This window comes from Drosophila takahashii, chromosome 2R (assembly GCF_030179915.1).
Source record: "Drosophila takahashii strain IR98-3 E-12201 chromosome 2R, DtakHiC1v2, whole genome shotgun sequence".
Classification (NCBI taxonomy): Eukaryota; Metazoa; Arthropoda; class Insecta; order Diptera; family Drosophilidae; genus Drosophila; species Drosophila takahashii.
Window position 1 is genome coordinate 11,586,804 of NC_091679.1, and position 20,375 is coordinate 11,607,178.

General features: G+C 34.5%; 1 protein-coding gene across 1 annotated transcript in view; it reads left to right on the plus strand.

The window, feature by feature from the left end:
* The window catches only part of p120ctn (adherens junction protein p120), a 78,574-nt gene that overhangs the window by 16,805 nt on the left and 41,394 nt on the right, over positions 1 to 20,375 (plus strand). The window contains exon 3 of the mRNA XM_070211972.1: positions 17,887 to 18,443. Coding sequence (XP_070068073.1) covers positions 17,887 to 18,443 — 557 coding nt within the window. The remainder of the gene's footprint in view (positions 1 to 17,886; positions 18,444 to 20,375) is intronic.

A 20,375-nucleotide genomic window follows, 5' to 3' on the forward strand; every position in this document is an offset into this window, starting at 1 on the left:
GGAAACGTCTCCTTCACTGCGTTACAAACTTCTGACCAAAATTATAATACCCTCTGCAAGGTTATAAAAAATATTAAATAATAAAAATGTTATGGCCAAATTCCAAGATCGTCTTTTTTCGATGGTGACTTGCGGTGGACATCAATCCCAAGAACGGTTCATCTCAAATCCCCAATTCAAAAAAAATTGCGTTAGTATATTGTATTGCCTAGTCCCTGAACGAAGGATTTGTAAAAATTTTGATTAAAAAAAAAGGGCGACTGTTTTAACAAAAAATGTACTTTTTCAAGGTATACAATTTTGGATTTTATGCTATAAAAAAAAAAGTTTTCAAAAAAATTGAAAATCCTTCGTTCAAGATCTAGCTATTGTTGAAATAAATAAAGGGTCAAAATTTTGTGTCGATCGGATTAATAGTTTTTTAGTAATCGTGTCCACTGCAAAGGTAATTTCGAAAAAAAAAGATTCTGAGATAATCGCGTTTAAAATTTCAAGTTTGTACCGGACGATGTGCAGGAAGTGCGTGATAAATAGCTAAAACATAAGTTTTAATGCTCCGATCGTTCTGAATTTTTGTATGAGTATTCTCAAAAGTATATGGGCACTTCCACCAAAAGGTCCATCAAGCCAAAAACCTTGAAACTTGAATAAAACATATTTCCACATGATTTTGCCCCTATATTAGTTTCTAATTAGTTGGATACTGAGCTTAACTACAAATTTGGAGTATAGTTTGATTATTTTTATGACAAACCCCACCAATATACGCAAAAGTCAGTTTTTGGCAATTTTTTTTTTTATTTTTTGACCCGTTTTCAGTTGTGAATTTATCCTTTAGGAATGCTAATATGTGACATTTTTCTGTACTGAATACTTCATTTAAATGTTAAACTATTATCTTAAAAGCAAAACAGCCAGTAATTGAGGGATAGAGGTAAAGAAATACACTTTACAAAACGCTAAGAAAAAATGTCCCGAGCGACATGTCCCGAGCGAAAACGGCAAACTATTTTTGAGTAAAACCAAAACCATTTCACAGCAACATATTTGGACAACAAAATAGAGCTTGGGAAGAGTGAAAAGGAAAGCCTATTATTAAAAAAAAAATCAATTTTTTCCATTTTTTTTTCAACTTTAAAGGTGTGCAAATGTCCCGAGCGACAGTATGGAAGTGCCCATATACTTCAGGAATATGCAATAAAAAAAAAATTATTTTTTTATCTAACACAACTGTATATAACCCCTTAAGTCCTTTTTTACTTTTTTATTTGATAGTCTAAAAAATTCGTTTTTCACCTAAAAATAAATAAAAACGCTTCATGTGGGGGCGTGTTTTTTTATGCAGAATAATATGCGACAAATTTGAAAACGATCGGTTAAGCCGTTTAGAAATGCCGATGAACACGGACTTTCAAAACATGGTTTCGAGAAAAACGCACTTAAAGATGCACTTATTTACCTAAAGTTTAAGAGGTTGGGGTACTAATTTTGGCATAACTTCTAAAGTTTTTGTCCGATTGACTTAAAACTTTTTTTGTCCTAATCCTTTAATCCTAAGATGTTAATCTACAAGAAAAAATATTTAAAAAAAAAATCGTTTTTTTTAAGAATTCGACTTTATGAGTTGTAGACAAACAATGTGTGTGCATCCTCCTAAGGGGCTGTCCATATATAAAGGTTCCTTGTTTCATCGCAAAGAATATGCAGCTACTGGCTGGCTAAGTATGGCTTATTATGTAATAATTTTATAAATAAGTCGGGAAATCGGGACCAATCTAGATATTCGCCATCAATACTGATTGGTGGCTCATTGGAGCACCTTTTTCTATAATACGGGTCATTTAATATTCTTCGTACACACAAAATCAACTATTTAATAGCGGAAACTGCCTTAATCCATACAAAAAAGAAAATTACCAAAAAATAGTAGATTACTAATAAAATAGCAGTTTACCCGAAAAAATTATATTTGATAAACAATTATTATTATTATAAATTATTGCTTCGTTGGTTTTTATTGTATTCTCGTCAACTCTGGGATATGGCTCTTTTTAAATATTTCCGAATTTCGGTTTTAATTTTATTAAAATCTAACTAGGGGAGTGTAGGGTAATTTGACGAGTAGGGTAATGTGACGAACTCGTCGAATCTCATATATGACGTCACGACAAAAATTCCAAATAAATGTAGTCTTCTCCCCTTATCGTGTCGACAATGTATTTACAGTAATATTAATAAGAAGTCCCGTAATTTGTTCGTGAGGTAATTTTCGCTAAAAATGTGGTGCGCAAACTAGCAAACCCATTCAATTTACTTGTGTTTCAGCAGTGCCAGAGCAAAGATGAGTGGAAAATAAAATCAGTCAAATATATGCACGTATACATGAGATCTTTATCAACAGTTTTTGGTACCTCGCGTTTTTTTCTTTTGCGCCGTTTGAGAGTGACACCGTTTTTGCTCCAAGTCTACCTTGTAGGGTGTCGTGACGAACTTTTTGTAGGGTATTGTGACGAACTTTTTTTATTCAAGAATTTTAACTGTTATCGTTGATTATTTGTAAAAAAAATATAATAATACCAGATAACATTTACTGCTGCAGTTTTATTGTTGTTTTTAACAGTGACGTCAGTTTAATTTAATTTAAAAAAAAATTTGCACTTTGACCATTTTTTTTTTTGTAAGTTTGGGTATTATCTTATTACTTTTTTCTTTTCCGTATCGAAAATAACCTTTCCGTAAATAATATATAAAAAAATGTATTTTTTTGTATGTAAAAAGGATGGTTTACACCAAACGCTGTGGGATTTGGCTACGTTGAAATTTCGAATCCAAATTTTTTTAGAAATATGCTCAGTAAATGTAAGCAACTTTCTGCTTTTACACTTTTAAACAAGAGAGAACGCTATAGTCGGGTTGTTGTCCCGACTATCTAATACCCGTCACTCAGCTAAAGGGAGTGCGAACGCTGTGTCGGGTTGGTGTCCCGACTAATAATCGTAACTCAGCTAAAGGGAGTGCGAGGGAGATAGATATATAATTTTTGATTGCGTATAACTTTTTAATGAATGGTCCGATTTAAAAAATGTCTTCTACATTTCGATAGGTATAAATATACACAACAAAATTGCATTTATACTTCTCGGAAATCTTTAAAGATGTGGGCGCAGGACCCATTTTAAAATCGTTAGTGGGCGATTGTGGGCGTTAGAGGGGGCGTGGCGCTCAGCTAAAATAAACTTGCGCTGCGTAGGAAGCTAAAGAATATGTGTGGGAAATCTCAACCTTCTAGCTTTTGTAGTTTCTGAGATCTCAGCGTTCATACAGACGGACAGACGGACAGACAGACAGACAGACAGACAGACAGACAGACAGACAGACAGACAGACAGACAGACGGACAGACGGACATGGCTAGATCGACTCGGCTAGTGACCCTGATCAAGAATATATATACTTTATGGGGTCGGAAACGCTTCCTTCTAGCTGTTACATACTTTTGCACGAATCTAGTATACCCTTTTACTCTACGAGTAACGGGTATAAAAATATTGATTTTTGGAGAAGTTACATTAAAGAACAAATCGTTCGTCACATTACCGTACAACTTTTGAAAGTGCAAAAAAAGTAGGGTTCACGCCAAACGCTGTGGGATTTAGCTGCATTGGAATTTCGAATTTCGAATTTTACAGGGATATGCTCAGTAGATGTAAGCAACTTTCTGCGTTTACACTTTTGAAAAATATTGATTTTTACAAAAGTTACATTCAAAAAACGAATCCTTCGTCACCTTACCCTACACTCCCCTACTATATCATATAAGGTGTGTTTCAAAATTATACGACACCAACACACTTACTTTTTGAAAATTTGTAGCGTTGTTGTTTATAGAAAGCGAAACATTTAAATTCAGATCGAAAGAACAATGTATGATGTGTACGAAAAAAAATACCACGCGTCCTTGATCCTCTTTTTAAGGATTTACCGCTAATTGTTCGAAATATAGTCTATTTTTCGGCTATGTGCGATAGTTTCATAATTATACGACACCATCGATTTTATCCGGGTCCAATGATCAAACTTGACCGAAATTTTTTTTCTGGTTAAATATAAACTAAAAGGTTCCATTTTGAGAGTAATCCGCCCATATGTCCTTTCAATCTTCAACCCATACATAATTATTGAATATGTCTCTCTACACCTTAAAAAAGTAGTTTTTCGAAGTCATATCCCACAATTCGTCTTAACTTTTGTCTGGTCTATATTCTTAGCACTTTTTAATCAAATAAAAATCCTTTTCAGTTCATTACATGCTCGAAACAGACCTAAAAAATCATTTTTTTATAAACTGCCCTTTTGGAAAAAATCTTATTTATTCCAAAAATATTCGATTTCGGTCGATACTACGTCTCAAAATGAAGGAATTTGTTCTTCAAAACCTTAATAAACTTTCCACATTTCACGATTGGAACATTTGAAATGCGATCCCCAGTCTGCGCCACTTTGAAGTTTTTTCAAAATTTTTTCATACGAATTTGAGTGTTTTCTCCATGGGATTTCATAAGGGAGCACAGACTTGGCATCCCGTTTTGTAATGTTCCAGCATTAAATATGAAAAGTTGATTAAGGTTTTAAAGAACAAATTCCTTCATTTTGAGACGTACACACAAAAAAAAAACTTGGTAAAATCAACTGTAATAATTGTCAAACAGGCCCCAACCAGCAAAATTGTCAATTCTACTAAGTAAATAGTCATTTCACAACAACAAAATACACACAATTAGCAAAGACACAAACCCAAAGCAAAAACAAAATACACGCAACTATTTTAATAGTTACGTAACTATTTTTGTTGGTCAATTTTACCAAGCAAATTTTTTTGTGTGTAGTATCGACCGAAATCGAATATTTTTGGAATAAATAAGATTTTTTCCAAAAGGGCAGTTTATAAAAAAATGATTTTTTAGGTCTGTTTCGAGCATGTAATGAACTGAAAAGGATTTTTATTTGATTAAAAAGTGCTAAGAATATAGACCAGACAAAAGTTAAGACGAATTGTGGGATATGACTTCGAAAAACTACTTTTATAAGGTGTAGAGAGACAAATTCAATAATTATGTATGGGTTGAAGATTGAAAGGACATATGGGCTGGATTACTCTCAAAATGGAACCTCGTATAATTATGAAACGATCGCACATAGCCGAAAAATAGACTATATTTCGAAAAATTAGCGGTAAATCCTTAAAAAGGTGATCAAGGACGCGTGGTATTTTTTTTTCGTACACATCATACATTGTTCTTTCGATCTGCATTTAAATGTTCGCTTTCTATAAACAACAACAACGCTACAAATTTTCAAAAAATAAGTGTGTTGGTGTCGTATAATTTTGAAACACACCTTAGCTGCCATAGGAACGATCGGAAAATTAATGAGAAAAATTAGTAATTTAACAATTTTGCGATTTGTAAATTAATATAATATAATATATAATATTATATAATATAAATTAATATGAATTATCTGCAAGGGTATATAAGCTTCGGCTGGCCGAAGCTAGCTTCCTTTCTTGTTATACCCTTGCAGAGGGTATTATGATTTCAGTCAGAAGTTTGCAACGCAGTGAAGGAGACGTTTCCGACCCCATAAAGTATATATATTCTTGATCAGCATCACTAGACGAGTCGATCTAGCCATGTCCGTCTGTCCGTCTGACCGTCTGTCCGTCTGTCCGTCTGTCCGTCTGTCTGTTTCTACGCAAACTAGTCTCTCAATTTTTGAGCTATCGGTATGAAACTTTCCCAAAAGTCTTCTTTCTATTGCAGGTAGTATATATGTCGGAACCGACCGGATCGGACAACTATATCTTATAGCTCCCATAGGAAGGATCGGAAAAGAAAACGTTAAAAAAATTCTAGCTTCGGTGTTTTTTGAAATATTACCTTCTACTTTTGGGGATGTTATTTTTTAAATATTTCTGAATTTCGAATTAATTATTTAAAAAATCGGACTACTATATCATATAGCTGCCATAGGAACGATCGGGAAATTAATGGAAAAGTAATAGGAAATAAATTCTAGCTTGTTTCGTTTTTATTGTATTATCTTCTACTCTAGGATATGACTCTTTTTAAATATTTCCGAATATCAATTTTTATTTGATCAAAATCGGACGACTATATCATATAGCTGCCATAGGAACGATCGGAAAATTAATGAGATTAATGAAATTAATTGAACATTTTTGCGATTTGTTAATTAATAGGAATGATCTGCAAGGGTATTTAAGCTTCGGCTGGCCGAAGCTAGCTTCCTTTCTTGTTTTTATTTAATCATTAACATTTTTTCGCACCTCCATAGTCAAAGAATTAGACTAATTACTTTCAACGTCTGCATCTGCTGGATCCTAAAAAAAATAAATATATTTGATGTAAGTTAAAAAAAAAACTAAAAATTCGTAAAGGTAAAAATTAAAAATTTAATTTAAAAAAAATTTGGCATACATTTAAAAAAAATAGCCAATGAGGATTTTTTATTTTCCTTATACTGAAAAGCATTATGGCATTTTTTAAGCATTAAACAAACGCATTTTTTTCGCGCTATTTTTTAGAAAAAAAATTTTGTCTACGGCGCTTATTTCGAGAACATTTCCATGACTTCTTCCTTATTACTCATCATAATATTACTTTTTACTATCATTACTAAATGGCTCTATGTTACTCACATTTAAAAATATTTCAAATAAATGCAAAAATCGCGCGATTTTTTTAGAAAAAACATTTTTGTCGCGGTACTTGTACGTCTGAATAACTTCTTCAATATTACTCATTACCAAAGATTCGTGCAAAAGTATGTAACAGGTAGAAGAAAGCGTTTCCGACCCTATAAACTATATATATTCTTGATCAGGGTCACTAGCCGAGTCAATCTAGCCATGTCCGTCTGTCCGTCTGTATGAACGCTGAGATCTCAGAAACTACAAAAGCTAGAAGGTTGAGATTTCCCACACATATTCTTTGGCTTCCTAAGCTGAGTGACGGGTATTAGATAGTCGGGACACCAACCCGACTATAGCGTTATCTCTTGTTACTATATTACTTTATACTACTCACTAGCAGGGTCTGTAGCCCGCAGCTTCGCCTGCGAATATTAAAATTGAAAATTAAGCATTGCTTGATTTTTGGTACTTATTTTAAATTTAAAAAATTCATAATTTTTATTCTATAAACCGAGAAAAGATCGAGAAAATCTTTTTAAAATTATTATGGATTGTTTGCATAACTTAACAGATGGACAAAACAGAAACAAACAGATTCCTTTTTCGACACAAATCCTTACACTAATTTCATTCAAAACATTAGTATTTTGTCCAAAACATATTATTTAAATATAGAATGTCATAATGCGTTTAGCATGTAATTAAATTCCCAATCCATTGCCATTAAAGCCTAGAAACATTATATAAAAAAAAATTTTTTTAAGAAAAAAATAGATAGGATACGAATTTGATTAAATTTACATGTTAAAAATATTAAACTTTTTTCAATTTCGGAGAGTTTTGACTATTGCTGTCTCGCTCTTACCCAGATAAATTTATGCATTTTTATACCCTTGCAGAGGGTATTATGATTTCAGTCAGAAGTTTGCAACGCAGTGAAGGAGACGTTTCCGATCCCATAAAGTATATATATTCTTGATCAGCATCACAAGACGAGTCGATCTAGCCATGTCCGTCTGTGCGTCTGTCCGTCCGTCTGTCCGTCTGTCTGTTTCTACGCAAACTAGTCTCTCAGTTTTTGAGCTATCGGGACAAAACTTTCGCAAAAGTCTTCTTTCTATTGCAGGTAGTATATATGTCGGAGCCGACCGGATCGGACAACTATATCTTATAGCTCCCATAGGAACAATCGGAAAAAAAAAAATTTGAAAAATTCTAGCTTCGGTGTTTTTTGAAATATTACCTTCTACTTTTGGGGATGTTATTTTTATACCCTTGTAGAGGGTATTATAATTTCAGTCAGATGTTTGCAACGCAGTGAAGGAGACGTTTCCGACCACATAAAGTATATATATTCTTGATCAGCACCAATAGCCGAGTCCATCTAGCCATGTCCGTCTGTCCGTCTGTCCGTTTCTATGCGAACTAGTCTCTCAGTTGTAAAGCTATCGCGATGAAACTTTCCCGAAAGTCTTCTTTCTATTGCAGGTAGTACATATGTCGGAGCGAGCCGGATCGGACCACTATATCTTAAGGCTCCTATAGGAATATTCAAACAAATATAAGAAAATTCATTGTAACTTTGTAGGAAGTAGGCGTTTTGATTCTTGACTACTTAAAAACAAAATTTAAATAAATAGAAACGCTGAATCTGGAATCCCTGGAACTGCACCGAGTAAGCATTCTTTAATCTACAAGGGTATATAAGCTTTGGCTGGCCGAAGGTAGCTTCCCTTCTTGTTTTAAATATTTCTGAATTTCGAATTAATTATTTGAAAAATCGGACGATTATATCATATAGCTGCCATAGGAACGATCGGAAAATACATAAGAAAGTAATAGGAAATAAAATTTAGCTTCCTTGGTTTTTATTGTATTCTCTTCTACTCTAGGACATGACTCTTTTTAAATATTTCCGAATTTCAATTTTAATTTGATCAAAATCGGACGACTATATCATATAGCTGCCATAGGAACGATCGGAAAATTAATGAGAAATATTAAAAAATTGAACATTTTTGCGATTTGTTAATTAATAGGAATGATCTGCAAGGGTATATAAGCTTCGGCTGGCCGAAGCTACCTTCCTTTCTTGTTTTTGTATGAATTAAGAGTGCAAAAATATGAATTTCAAAGCAGTACTTTATCGAAAACAAAGCAAAATCTGCCAAAATATGGATTATCACGCCGCGTTAAGTTCGTAATTCAATTCCAAATCGATTAGCGTTTAACTCTGGAAAACAAACTTGTTTTCTTAAAAAAAAATTCTAAAAGTTTTACATAGCTTTCCAACAACCAATATAGTAATTTTAATTGAGATTTAAGAAATTAAAGGGAGTATTTTTAATTTAAGTTCCCCCTGAAATGTTACAACCGCTTCAAAATGCGATGGGATGTTTATCCTTCGACAGTTAAAGAAAAATTAATGTCTCCAATTCTTATTTAAAAAAAATGAATGCCAGAGATAGGATAATGTTAGGCCTTATTTTATTTCATCGGTCCTTTAAAACAAATCTTGTTGATATTGGCCTTGCTACCTCGTTCTACATTTTCTCCTTTGTTAATTGGCGTATTTTTTGTTTTTTTTTAAGATGCAATTTTTAAACTATTTAAATCGAGTTATGTTTACTCTTTGTAAAGATGTTAATTCTTGATAATTAATTAGTTACCTAAGAATATAGCAAAGCTAATTTTATGCACATGGGTAAATACAAACCAAATACTCTTGGCGAATTTGCTACGGGGGGGTTTTTGGAAGGTATCCACAGTAGAAAACTATTATAAGGGAAACCAATATGCGGAGCAATGTTTTGCTTTACGATTTGACGAATTTAAAAAAAAGGAATTGATTTTCTTCAATTCGATATTACTGCATTTTACCATTGATATTTTGTTTCAGTATTTTTGTTTACATTTATTTTTCACCTTGATTAGAATTATATTAATAACACCAGTTTCCAAAAAAAAAATCGATGAAATATACCATGAATGAAACCTTTGTTTTCCGGTAAGGTACGTCTTCCTGATTAAGAAAATGGCACTTAAAATTTTTTTATGGATACAATTTATTTTTAAGTGTAAAAAACGTTTTTGACACTTTTTTAATTTCTAACTTGAGTTATGGTTAACCGATTTCAACCATAAATGACTCATTTTACAGGTAATAGAATGCCCTCCAACTTATACACTTATACACTGCATTGAGTTCCATTCATTAGTTTAGAAGCTACACTTCGTCAAAGTTGTAAAAGTGAGAAAAAATGCAAAAATGCTGGCATAAATGGCATCGTTAAAAATACACGCCTCAAAACCGAAATTATTTTTATAACTTCTACTGGTAGAAGGTGCTTTGACAAAAAAAACAAGCTATTGATCAATACAATCCACCAGCAAATTAATTTGATATGCATTTTTGAAGCTTGCGACAACGGTGTTTTTTTGGCCGTTTACAGCTGTTAGCTGACACAACAGGGCTCTAACAGAGCTGTAATACCCGTTTTTCCCAACGTAAAAAATCGATATAAAATCGAACTATTGATTGATTTTTTTGTTGATGGTCTTGTTAGTTGACTGAAAGATGTATCTTTAAGTATAAGTCATGAAACTAATTTCGGTTTTTAAATTTTTCTAACTTTTACAACTTTGACAAAGTGTAGCTCCTAAACTAATGAATGGAACTCAATGTGTATAAGAAAGTTGGAGGGCATTCTATTACCTGTAAAATGAGTCACTTATGGTTGAAATCGGTTAACCACAACTCAAGTTATTAATTAAAAAAGGTCAAAAACGTTTTTTACACTTAAAAAAATTTATCCATAAAAAAATTTTAAGTGCCATTTTCTTAATCAGGAAGACGTACCTTACCGGAAAACAAAGGTTTCATTAATGGTATATTTCATCGATTTTTTTTTTGTAAACTGGTGTAATAGAAGATAAGGAAGGCAGGTGGAAGGGGATGCCGTGAATCAAATTGTTTAAACATTTCCATTTGTTTAAACTATATGAGGCACGTGTAAGAGAGGGTAAGAGAACCAATTGGTTTGAATATTTAATGTTCTTTTAAAATTATCAATGCGATTTGAATTTAAGTTCACAAAAACCAATTGGTTTGAATATTTAATGTTCTTTTAATATTATCACTGCGATTTGAATTTGAGTTCACAAAAATCGCTTACAAAATGTCTTATGTAAGTATGTTGTGGAAATGTAAATAAAATATTCTTTTAGCAAAAAGATATCAGTATTATCTTGGATTTGAATTTGAGCGAATCTCAATTCCTTAGTCAGCTGCAATGCACACACACAAACGTACACACGCATATATGTATCTAATGGCTGTGTGTGTAAAATACGCGTTTTTTACAAATCCAAAGTTTGTCGATAACTCAACATTTGAAAACTAATAGTTTGCTGATCGGGCTTTTGCATTTTAAACAAGAAGGGAAGCTACCTTCGGCCAGCCGAAGCTTATATACCCTTGTAGATTAAAGAATGCTTACTCGGTGCAGTTCCAGGGATTCCAGATTCAGCGTCTCTAATTATTTAAATTTTGTTTTTAAGTAGTCAAGAATCAAAACGCCTACTTCTCACAAAGTTACAATGAATTTTCTTATATTTGTTTGAATATTCCTATGGGAGCCTTAAGATATAGTGGTCCGATCCGGGTCGCTCCGACATATGTACTACCTGCAATAGAAAGAAGACTTTCGGGAAAGTTTCATCGCGATAGCTTTAAAACTGAGAGACTAGTTCGAATAGAAACGGACAGACGGACAGACGGACATGGCTAGATGGACTCGGCTATTGGTGCTGATCAAGAATATATATACTTTATGTGGTCGGAAACGTCTCCTTCACTGCGTTGCAAACATCTGACTGAAATTATAATACCCTCTACAAGGGTATAAAAACAAAAGCAATTTTAAGGAAAATTTAGACTGTAAAATTCAGCTTAATGGGATTTCTGTAAAGTCTACCGATATTTTAAAATTTAACGTTTACTTAAGAAAAGGCGCAAAAGAAAAGATTTGCGATATAATCTATTTTTTAACCGCGCATTTTAAACGAGTTTTGAGTATGGTAGTTTCGTTTTAAATGTTGGCCGTGACGTCACATCAGGTTAGCCAAATTTGAAAATATTGCGGACTTGGTTAAGGATGCTAAATCTCCAAAAAATTTAAATGCAGTTATTTGCAGGTATGCCATACGATTATGAACATCACATTTTTAAACCATTTTAACAACATTTATAACAGAGAAATGGCCAAAGAAAAAATTAAATAAAAAAACAAGTCGATTTTTAGGGCACTTTGGGGTCGTTTTTTGTTTTAATCTTTACGTCACACACTGCGCCTAATTATTTCCGAAATAATTTGATTTTTCTAGATCTTTAGGTCAATCCGTTCTGGGTGGAATTTGCTACTGACCAAATTGTATCCCTTAAATTCTATTAAATCAGAGATTACTAAATTGCTCTATGTTAATAATACAAGTATTTCAATAAATTGTTAAATATGGCGCAGACAAAAATTTTTTTGAATAAAGGTGGAAACTACGTTATTGTCTACTGTGCTTAAGCTGAATACGAATTTTGTATTTATATTAATAATAATTAAATATATTTTAATTTAATTTTTATGACAAAAAAGTGACATAGCGCCTGCGGGCGTTATGACACTTTTGAGTGTGTCATAATGCCCACGGGCCCTATTACACTTTTGAGTGTGGGTGTTATTACATGCACGCAGATATGGGGTGCATGTCATAACGCCCGGTGTCATAACGCCCTCGGGCCCACGGGCCTTATGACACTTTTAGAAATGCAGCCATCAAAAGCTTCGGAGATCCCCTGTTTTATTTTTTGTTTTTCAGTCAGATGTTTGCAACGCAGTGAAGGAGACGTTTCCGACCACATAAAGTATATATGGGCACTTCCAAAAAAAAGTCCACCAAGCCAAAAACCTTGAAACTTGAATAAAACATATTTCCACATGATTTTGCCCCGATATTAGTTTCTAATTAGTTGGATACTGAGCTTAACTACAAATTTCGAGTATAGTTTGATTATTTTTATGACAAACTCTACCAATATACGGAATAATCAGTTTTTGGCTATTTTTTTGTTATTTTTTGGACCTGTCTTCTGTTGTTAATTTATCCTATAGGAATGCTAATATGTAACATTTTTCTGTACTGAATGCTTCATTCACATGCTAAACTATTAAGTTAAAAGCAAAACATCCAGCAATTGAGAGATAGAGGTAAAGAAATCCGCTTTACAAAACAGTCGAAAAAAATGTCCCGAGCGACATGTCCCGAGCGAATGTGGTTAAAACTGCATAAAAAAAAAACGGCAAAGAATTTTTGAGTAAAACCAAAAGCATTTCATAGCGACATGTTTGAACGACATTCTAAAAAAAATCGCATTCAAATATTCCATCAGAATTAGCTAATTTCTGGTGTTGTATGAACTTCCCCGAAATCCACTTCTATTTTTGTCCCGAGCGAATACGGCAGTTTTTTACCGATATCTTAAAAACTAAAAGTGGTACAAAATCAAGATTTTTACCAAAAATAGAGCTTGGGAAGAGTGAAAAGGAAAGCCTATAATTAAAATTAAAATCCATTGTTTTACAATTTTTTTTCAACTTTAAAGGTGTGCAAATGTCCCGAGCGACATTTTGGAAGTGCCCATATATTCTTGATCAGGACCAATAGCCGAGTCTATCTAGCCATGTCCGTCTGTCCGTCTGTCCGTCAGTCTGTCTGTCCGCCTGTCCGTCTGTCCGTTTCTATGCGAACTAGTCTCTCAGTTTTAAAGCTATCGCGATGAAACTTTTCCGAAAGTCTTCTTTCTATTGCAGGTAGTACATATGTCGGAGCGAGCCGGATCGGACAACTATATCTTAAGGCTCCCATAGGAATATTCAAACAAATATAAGAAAATTAATTGTAACTTTGTAGGAAGTAGGCGTTTTGATTCTTGACTACTTATGTATAAACAAAATTAAAATATATAGGGGAGAGGTCTGTAGGTTGAGACACCTTTTGTTTTTAGTCTCCCATTTGGACATTCGCTTTTGAAACTTCACGTGTTAGGTACCGATCGAAAGCTTAGTCTTTTAGCTGTAAAATAAAGCAAAAAACAAATTTTTTTTCCCTTGGGAAAACTAAAAAATAATTTTTTTTGAAAAGTGCCAAAAAATGACAATTTGAAAAAGAGGTCTGTAGGTTGAGACACTTTTTAAAGTCAATAATACTCACACAAAAAGTACTCTAAACTATAAGGAACTAATTATTTATTTTAATTTAATCAATTTTAGCTCGTCCTAAATCATTTCCCATCCATTTTTTAAGAACTTAGACCAAATAGCAATCAAAATCAAAAGGCTCTTTGAACATTCACTTTTCCCCTAGTATCAAAGAAATGTACTATGCAGAAAGCGACCTCTGTTGGCCTCAGGCCATTTTGTATGAAAAACGGGTGTCTCAACTTACACAAAATGGGATGTTTCGGGAAAAAATTAATAACTTTTGTTCTGACTGTCACATTAAGCTAATTCTTTTTTTAATTAGTTAACAGTTAATATACTAATGTTTTAAATCTCTTACCAAGTTAATTTAAGGACGTTATTAATTTTAAATGGAATTTTGAAAAAAGTAGACAAAAATTTTTTTGGTGCAAAATTGTACACGACTCTCACAGCTTAAATCTGGCTAGAGCCTGGCTTATAATGTTTTCCAAAAGTTTTGTCACTAAAAAAGACTACAAAAAAAAAAATAAAAAAAAATTTTTTAGTGTAAAAGTTTTGAGAAAATTGAGTGTCTCAACTTACAGACTGTCTCAACCTACAGACCTCTCCCCTACGCTGAATCTGGAATCCCTGGAACTGCACCGAGGGAGCAATACTTTATCTGCAAGGGTATATAAGCTTCGGCTGGCCGAAGTTAGCTTCCTTTCTTGTTTTACTCTGCGTTGTGTAGCTTTTGCCGACCTGCCAATAGCGTGAGCAAGGCCAAGCCAATTTATTAATAACTTACAAAAGCAGCAAGAGGCTACTGTAAATTGTCGTGGTGCTCTTATTAAATCGTCTCTGAACTATCACCTGAGCACCACAATAACTGAGCCTCATCTGTAAGCAATTGCTATAAGTTTGGTCAGGTAAGGTAGCGCTGTCTACTGTCCTTCTGGTCATCGTCACTCGTTGCCAGCTACGGAATTTCTGCGCCTTTACTTTTGGGGCTCGGATACTAGAAGTTTTAGTGCCAGTCTCACTGCAGACAAGATCCATCAAGCTGCCCCTCTTGCTAGAAGTGTATCTATTCCGCCGCCAACATGGGCTTCTTCGAAACCTGAAATTGCAGTCTTGACCAGACAAGGTCATACACTTCGCCGCGTTTGGATGAGGACAGGGCATACCCTGGACTTGGCCAGGTGGGAGGCTGCCGTGTCAGAGCTCAGAAAAGTCCTTCGATTGACAAAATCAGAATTTTTTGTGAATCATCTCAGTGCCTTTGATCCCAACCAGGATCATGGGTTTGCATTATGGAAATGCACACGAAATCTGAAAAAACAACCTCTTCACAGGTTTTCTCTTAAACGAAGCGATGGCACTTGGGCTCACAGTGATTCTGGAATAGCAGATGTATTTGCAGATGATCTGGAAAACCGATTTACTCCGTTCGATTTTGCAACAGACCAGAAAGTTCGAGCCACGATTTCTAGGTTTGGACTCTCTTTCGGTCCTCTTGTTGTCGTGCGACCAGTGGATGAGGAAGAGGTCCGTGTTCATATTAAGCGATTGGTCCCAAGAATAGCTCCTGGTATGGATAAGATAGATGGTAAAGTTGCACAGTAACCACCCAACTCTGTCATTGCGCAGCTCTGCCTTCTCTTTAATGCGTCACGTTTTTCTTAATGTCAGACAGGCTTTTGACAGGGTTTGTCATGAAGGTCTAATCTATAAATAAATGCCACTACTGCCTGAGGGACTGTGCAAGCTCATTGTGTCATTTCTGGACCATAAGTTGTTTGCCGTTGACATTCGTGGACATCTTTCTGGCCTACGTCTACTTCGTGCTGGTGGCCCACAGGGAAGCGTCCTTTACCCGGTTCTGTACACAATTTACACTTCGGATCTCCCAAACCCAGTGGTTCGTGGTAATCTCCTTGCCACCTATGCAGATGATACTGCATTCCTAGCTACTTGCAGCACCCTCTCCTCGGCCTCGTGGCGTATCCAGACATTCTTGGACGAGTTTGAATGTTGGGCCTCTTGTTGGAATATTGCGCTAAACGTTGATAAAACGCAACACGCCACCTTTGCCCTTGCCCTTTGCCTTGGATGGTGATAGACTTAAGCACGAGCAGAGAGTAACATACCTCGGTGTTACCCTAGACCGCCGTCTATGCTGGAAGGGTCAGATTGACCGTGTCTGAGGGTCAGCAAGGACGAAACTGGACAAAATGGACTGGCTACTTCGCTCAGATAGCGGATAGCTCCTGGTGCATTCCAACCGCCTGGCGAGACGTCTTGCCACCCAGTGGACTTATGGATTCTCGGCCGTGATAGACACTGGCGACTTTTGTAACTTATTATTATTAAAGATGTAACATGCCTATGCCATACTATGGCTCACCTACCCCCAGGTTTCGGGATTGTTTTTTCTTTTTTGCTATATCATCGACAAACATGAAAACAAGAACCATTTCTTATGAGACGTGTTAATAAAGAATGTGCCTACTTCGGCTTATACAAAAAAAAAAAACAACCTGAAACAACATATAACAAAATACCACTACTTTTTCATATTTAATCTAGGTAGAGAAAGTAACCTCACAATCAGCTCCTCCTCTTCTTAAGAATTCCTATTGGAAGATTCGATTAAAATGTCGAACTATAAAAAAAAGTCCTTAGCTAGGTAGAAAAGTATCCTCTTCTTCTTAAGAATTCGAGGTTTTTGAAGAACGGTTAGGGTCTAGCAAAATAAAAATTTCAATTTTTTTAAAAAATTTTTTTTTCTTGTAGATTAACATCTTAAGAGTATACAAAAAAAGTTTTAAGTCAATCGGACAAAATCTTTAGAAGTTATGCTAGAACTAGTACCCTAACCTCTAAGACTTAAGGTACGTAAGTGCATCTTTTAGTGCGGCATTTCTAAACGGCTTAATCGATCGTTTTCAAAATTTGTCGCATATTATTCTGCATAAAAAAAACCGCCCCCTGGGAAGCGCTTTTTTTTATTTTTTAACATTAAGTATTTCTTTTTAAGCCCAAAGTCGAATTTTTAAGGTGAAAAACGAATTTTTGATTTTGGAAGGGCAAAAAAAATTCTTTAAAAAAAATTCCCAGGGGCGGGTTTTTTCTTTTCTTAAGCTTAATGTAAAAGCAGAATGGAAATCCGATAATTTTTGGAGGAGATACGGTGGTCACCGCAAAACGCTTTTTTTAATAGTGTTCCAGCAATCGCTTTGCCACCGATATATTAGCCGATAGTATCGGCTATAAAAATTAGTGGATGTTATTTAAATGACACTTTATAATATACAATTGGTTTGAATTAAATCCGTCCAACCAGTTTTTATAGAAAAATCGCAAAGTTACTTGATTTTTTGCTGCTTGCACTTAAACTCATTAAGCTGTATAACGGGTATTTGATAGTCGAGGTACTCAACTATAGCGTTCTTTCTTGTTTGTGTCTCTATGATAATATCGTCATGTTTTTGCCGCTGAGAAGGCATAACCAACCAAATTTGTTGTAGAACTGACATTTTAAGTGAAATTCACCTACTTCTTCGATCAAGCAAGAAAATATCAGATTCAGTTATAAACGTCACTGTCAGTAGTGAGTACGTCATAGGGCGTATTTACTTATATTGGTTGGACAAAACTAAGATACAAATAAATAAATAGACAGTGAGACCAATAATGGTTATTTAAAAAACTAAAATATAAATCTTGGGTTTCAACTCTAAGAGGACCTGCCTTCTTCCTTCTTGTTGCAGTTTCAACATACTATTTTTTATCTATTCTAATCGAGGCACTCGACTAGGACGCTCTTTCTTGTTAACTTTTGTGAAGTTTTAGTCAATTTTTAAGGCTAAACATAAACCTATAAATATTTGTCTTATATTTAAAAATAATAAATATAACTATATAATTTTTTTTCTAGAAATGCTTGCGGTGCTTTGCGAAATTTATCTTACGGCAGACAAAACGATGAAAATAAGCGTGGAATAAAAAACGCTGGTGGAATAGACGCTTTGGTTCATCTTCTTTGCCGGTCTCAAGAAACAGAAGTAAAAGAACTGGTGACTGGAGTTTTGTGGAATATGTCTTCCTGTGAAGATTTGAAGCGGTCAATTATTGATGAATCACTCGTTGCTGTAGTTTGCAGCGTTATTAAACCTCATTCCGGTTGGGATGCTGTTTGTTGTGGAGAGACATGTTTTTCTACTGTATTTCGAAATGCTTCTGGAGTATTACGAAATGTCAGTTCTGCTGGAGAACATGCAAGAGGATGTCTTCGTAATTGCGAACACTTAGTTGAATGTCTTCTTTATGTAGTACGAACATCGATTGAGAAAAATAATATTGGAAATAAAACAGTTGAAAATTGCGTTTGTATACTTCGTAATCTTTCATACCGATGTCAAGAAGTTGAAGATCCCAATTACGACAAGCATCCTTTTATAACACCAGAAAAAGTTATTCCATCTTCATCAAAAGGTAAATAAATATTAAAATTGCTTTGGTAATCGTGATATTGTAAAATAATATATTTTATTCGTTGAGGGAGCCGTTACTATTCTTATAGAATATAAATATTCTTGACTAGAGTCGATCCGTGCAGAGGGGTTACATACGCTTTTTAGCTCGAACACAATCCCCTTTTTTGTTTTTTTTAATAGCTTGTAATATACGCTATAGATACCCGTTACTCAGCTAAAGGGATAGCGAGGGAGATGAAGATCAAAGTTTTAGATCGGGCTTTTAACGAATGGTCCGATTTGAAAAATTTCTTCTACATTTCAATAGGTATAAAAAAACGCAACATTGCAAATTGCAATTATACTTCTCCGAAATCTTTAAAAATGTGGACACTTGACACATTTTAAAATCGTTTCGATTTCGCTGAGATCTTGGAAACTACAAAAGCTAGAAGGTTGAGATTTTCCATACATATTCTTGGACTTCCTACGCAGCGCAAGTTTATTTCTGCCGAGCGCCACGCCCCCGAGTAACGGGTATAAATATAAAATGCGTACCTGTCTAGGCTTATATATAAAAAAATGTCAAAAAGGTTATTTTTAAGATGGGAAACGCATTTTAACAAAGGAAAGGGCTAGTACTCAACCCAACAAAAAGTCGTCCAAAACAAAAAACTTCATATGAAAAACAACGTCAAAAAATTTTGTTTCATGTGAAGTTTTTGTTTTGGACGGCTTTTTGTTGGGTTGAGTACTAGCCCTAACGACGAAAGTGGTAAAATAAAATTGTTGTAATCGCTAGACCTACTAGTAAAGACAACGATTTTAGTTTAGCAACTTTGCATCAAGCAACAAAAGAACAGCAATACGAGCGCCGGAGAGCGCGAATGATGCTTTCCCTTTCTTACACGTTTAGCTGTTGTTGCTTGATGCAAAGTTGCTAAACTAAAATCGTTGTCTAGGTCTAGCGATTACAAAAATTTGATTTTACCACTTTGTTAAGAATTGATAAGGCAATATGAGGAAAAATTTTTCATTCGGAAATCGCGTGTATTCCGGCGTAGAGAATTTTTATACCCTTGTAGAGGGTATTATAATTTCACTCAGATGTTTGCAACGCAGTGAAGGAGACGTTTCCGACCACATAAAGTATATATATTCTTGATCAGCACCAATAGCCGAGTCTATCTAGCCATGTCCGTCTGTCCGTCTGTCCGTCTGTCTGTCTGTCCGTCTGTCCGTTTCTATGCGAACTAGTCTCTCAGTTTTAAAGCTATCCCGATGAAACTTTCCCGAAAGTCTTCTTTCTATTGCAGGTAGTACATATGTCGGAGCGAGCCGGATCGGACCACTATATCTTAAGGCTCCCATAGGAATATTCAAACAAATGTAAGAAAATTCATTGTAACTTTGTAGGAAGTAGGCGTTTTGATTCTTGACTACTTAAAAACAAAATTTAAATAAATAGAAACGCTGAATCTGGAATCCCTGGAACTGCACCGAGTGAGCATTCTTTTATCTACAAGGGTATATAAGCTTCGGCTGGCCGAAGGTAGCTTCCTTTCTTGTTTTATTTAAAATTCCCTTAAAAAATAATTCATTTAAAAATTAAAAATTTTTTAAAATATTTTTCTGAAAATTATTAAGATGTCCCACAAAGTTGCATACCAAATATTTAAATATCTCAAACGAGTCTCAAGTGTTTCATAACTTAAAAATAAGAGCTTAATTAGAAAAATATTTTTTAAAAATAAACGGTAAGAGTTTAAAAAAAAAAAAACCGATTCTTATATTTCAATCATCTATCGAAAAAAAAGTTTCGATTGATTCTGAGATTTGACCCAAATAGGCCTGTCACGTTTCACGTGGAATTACCCATAGTCGAGTGCCTCGACTATTAAATACACCCAATGAAAATTAGAGTGACCAGAGGGTGTCATAAAAGACAAAA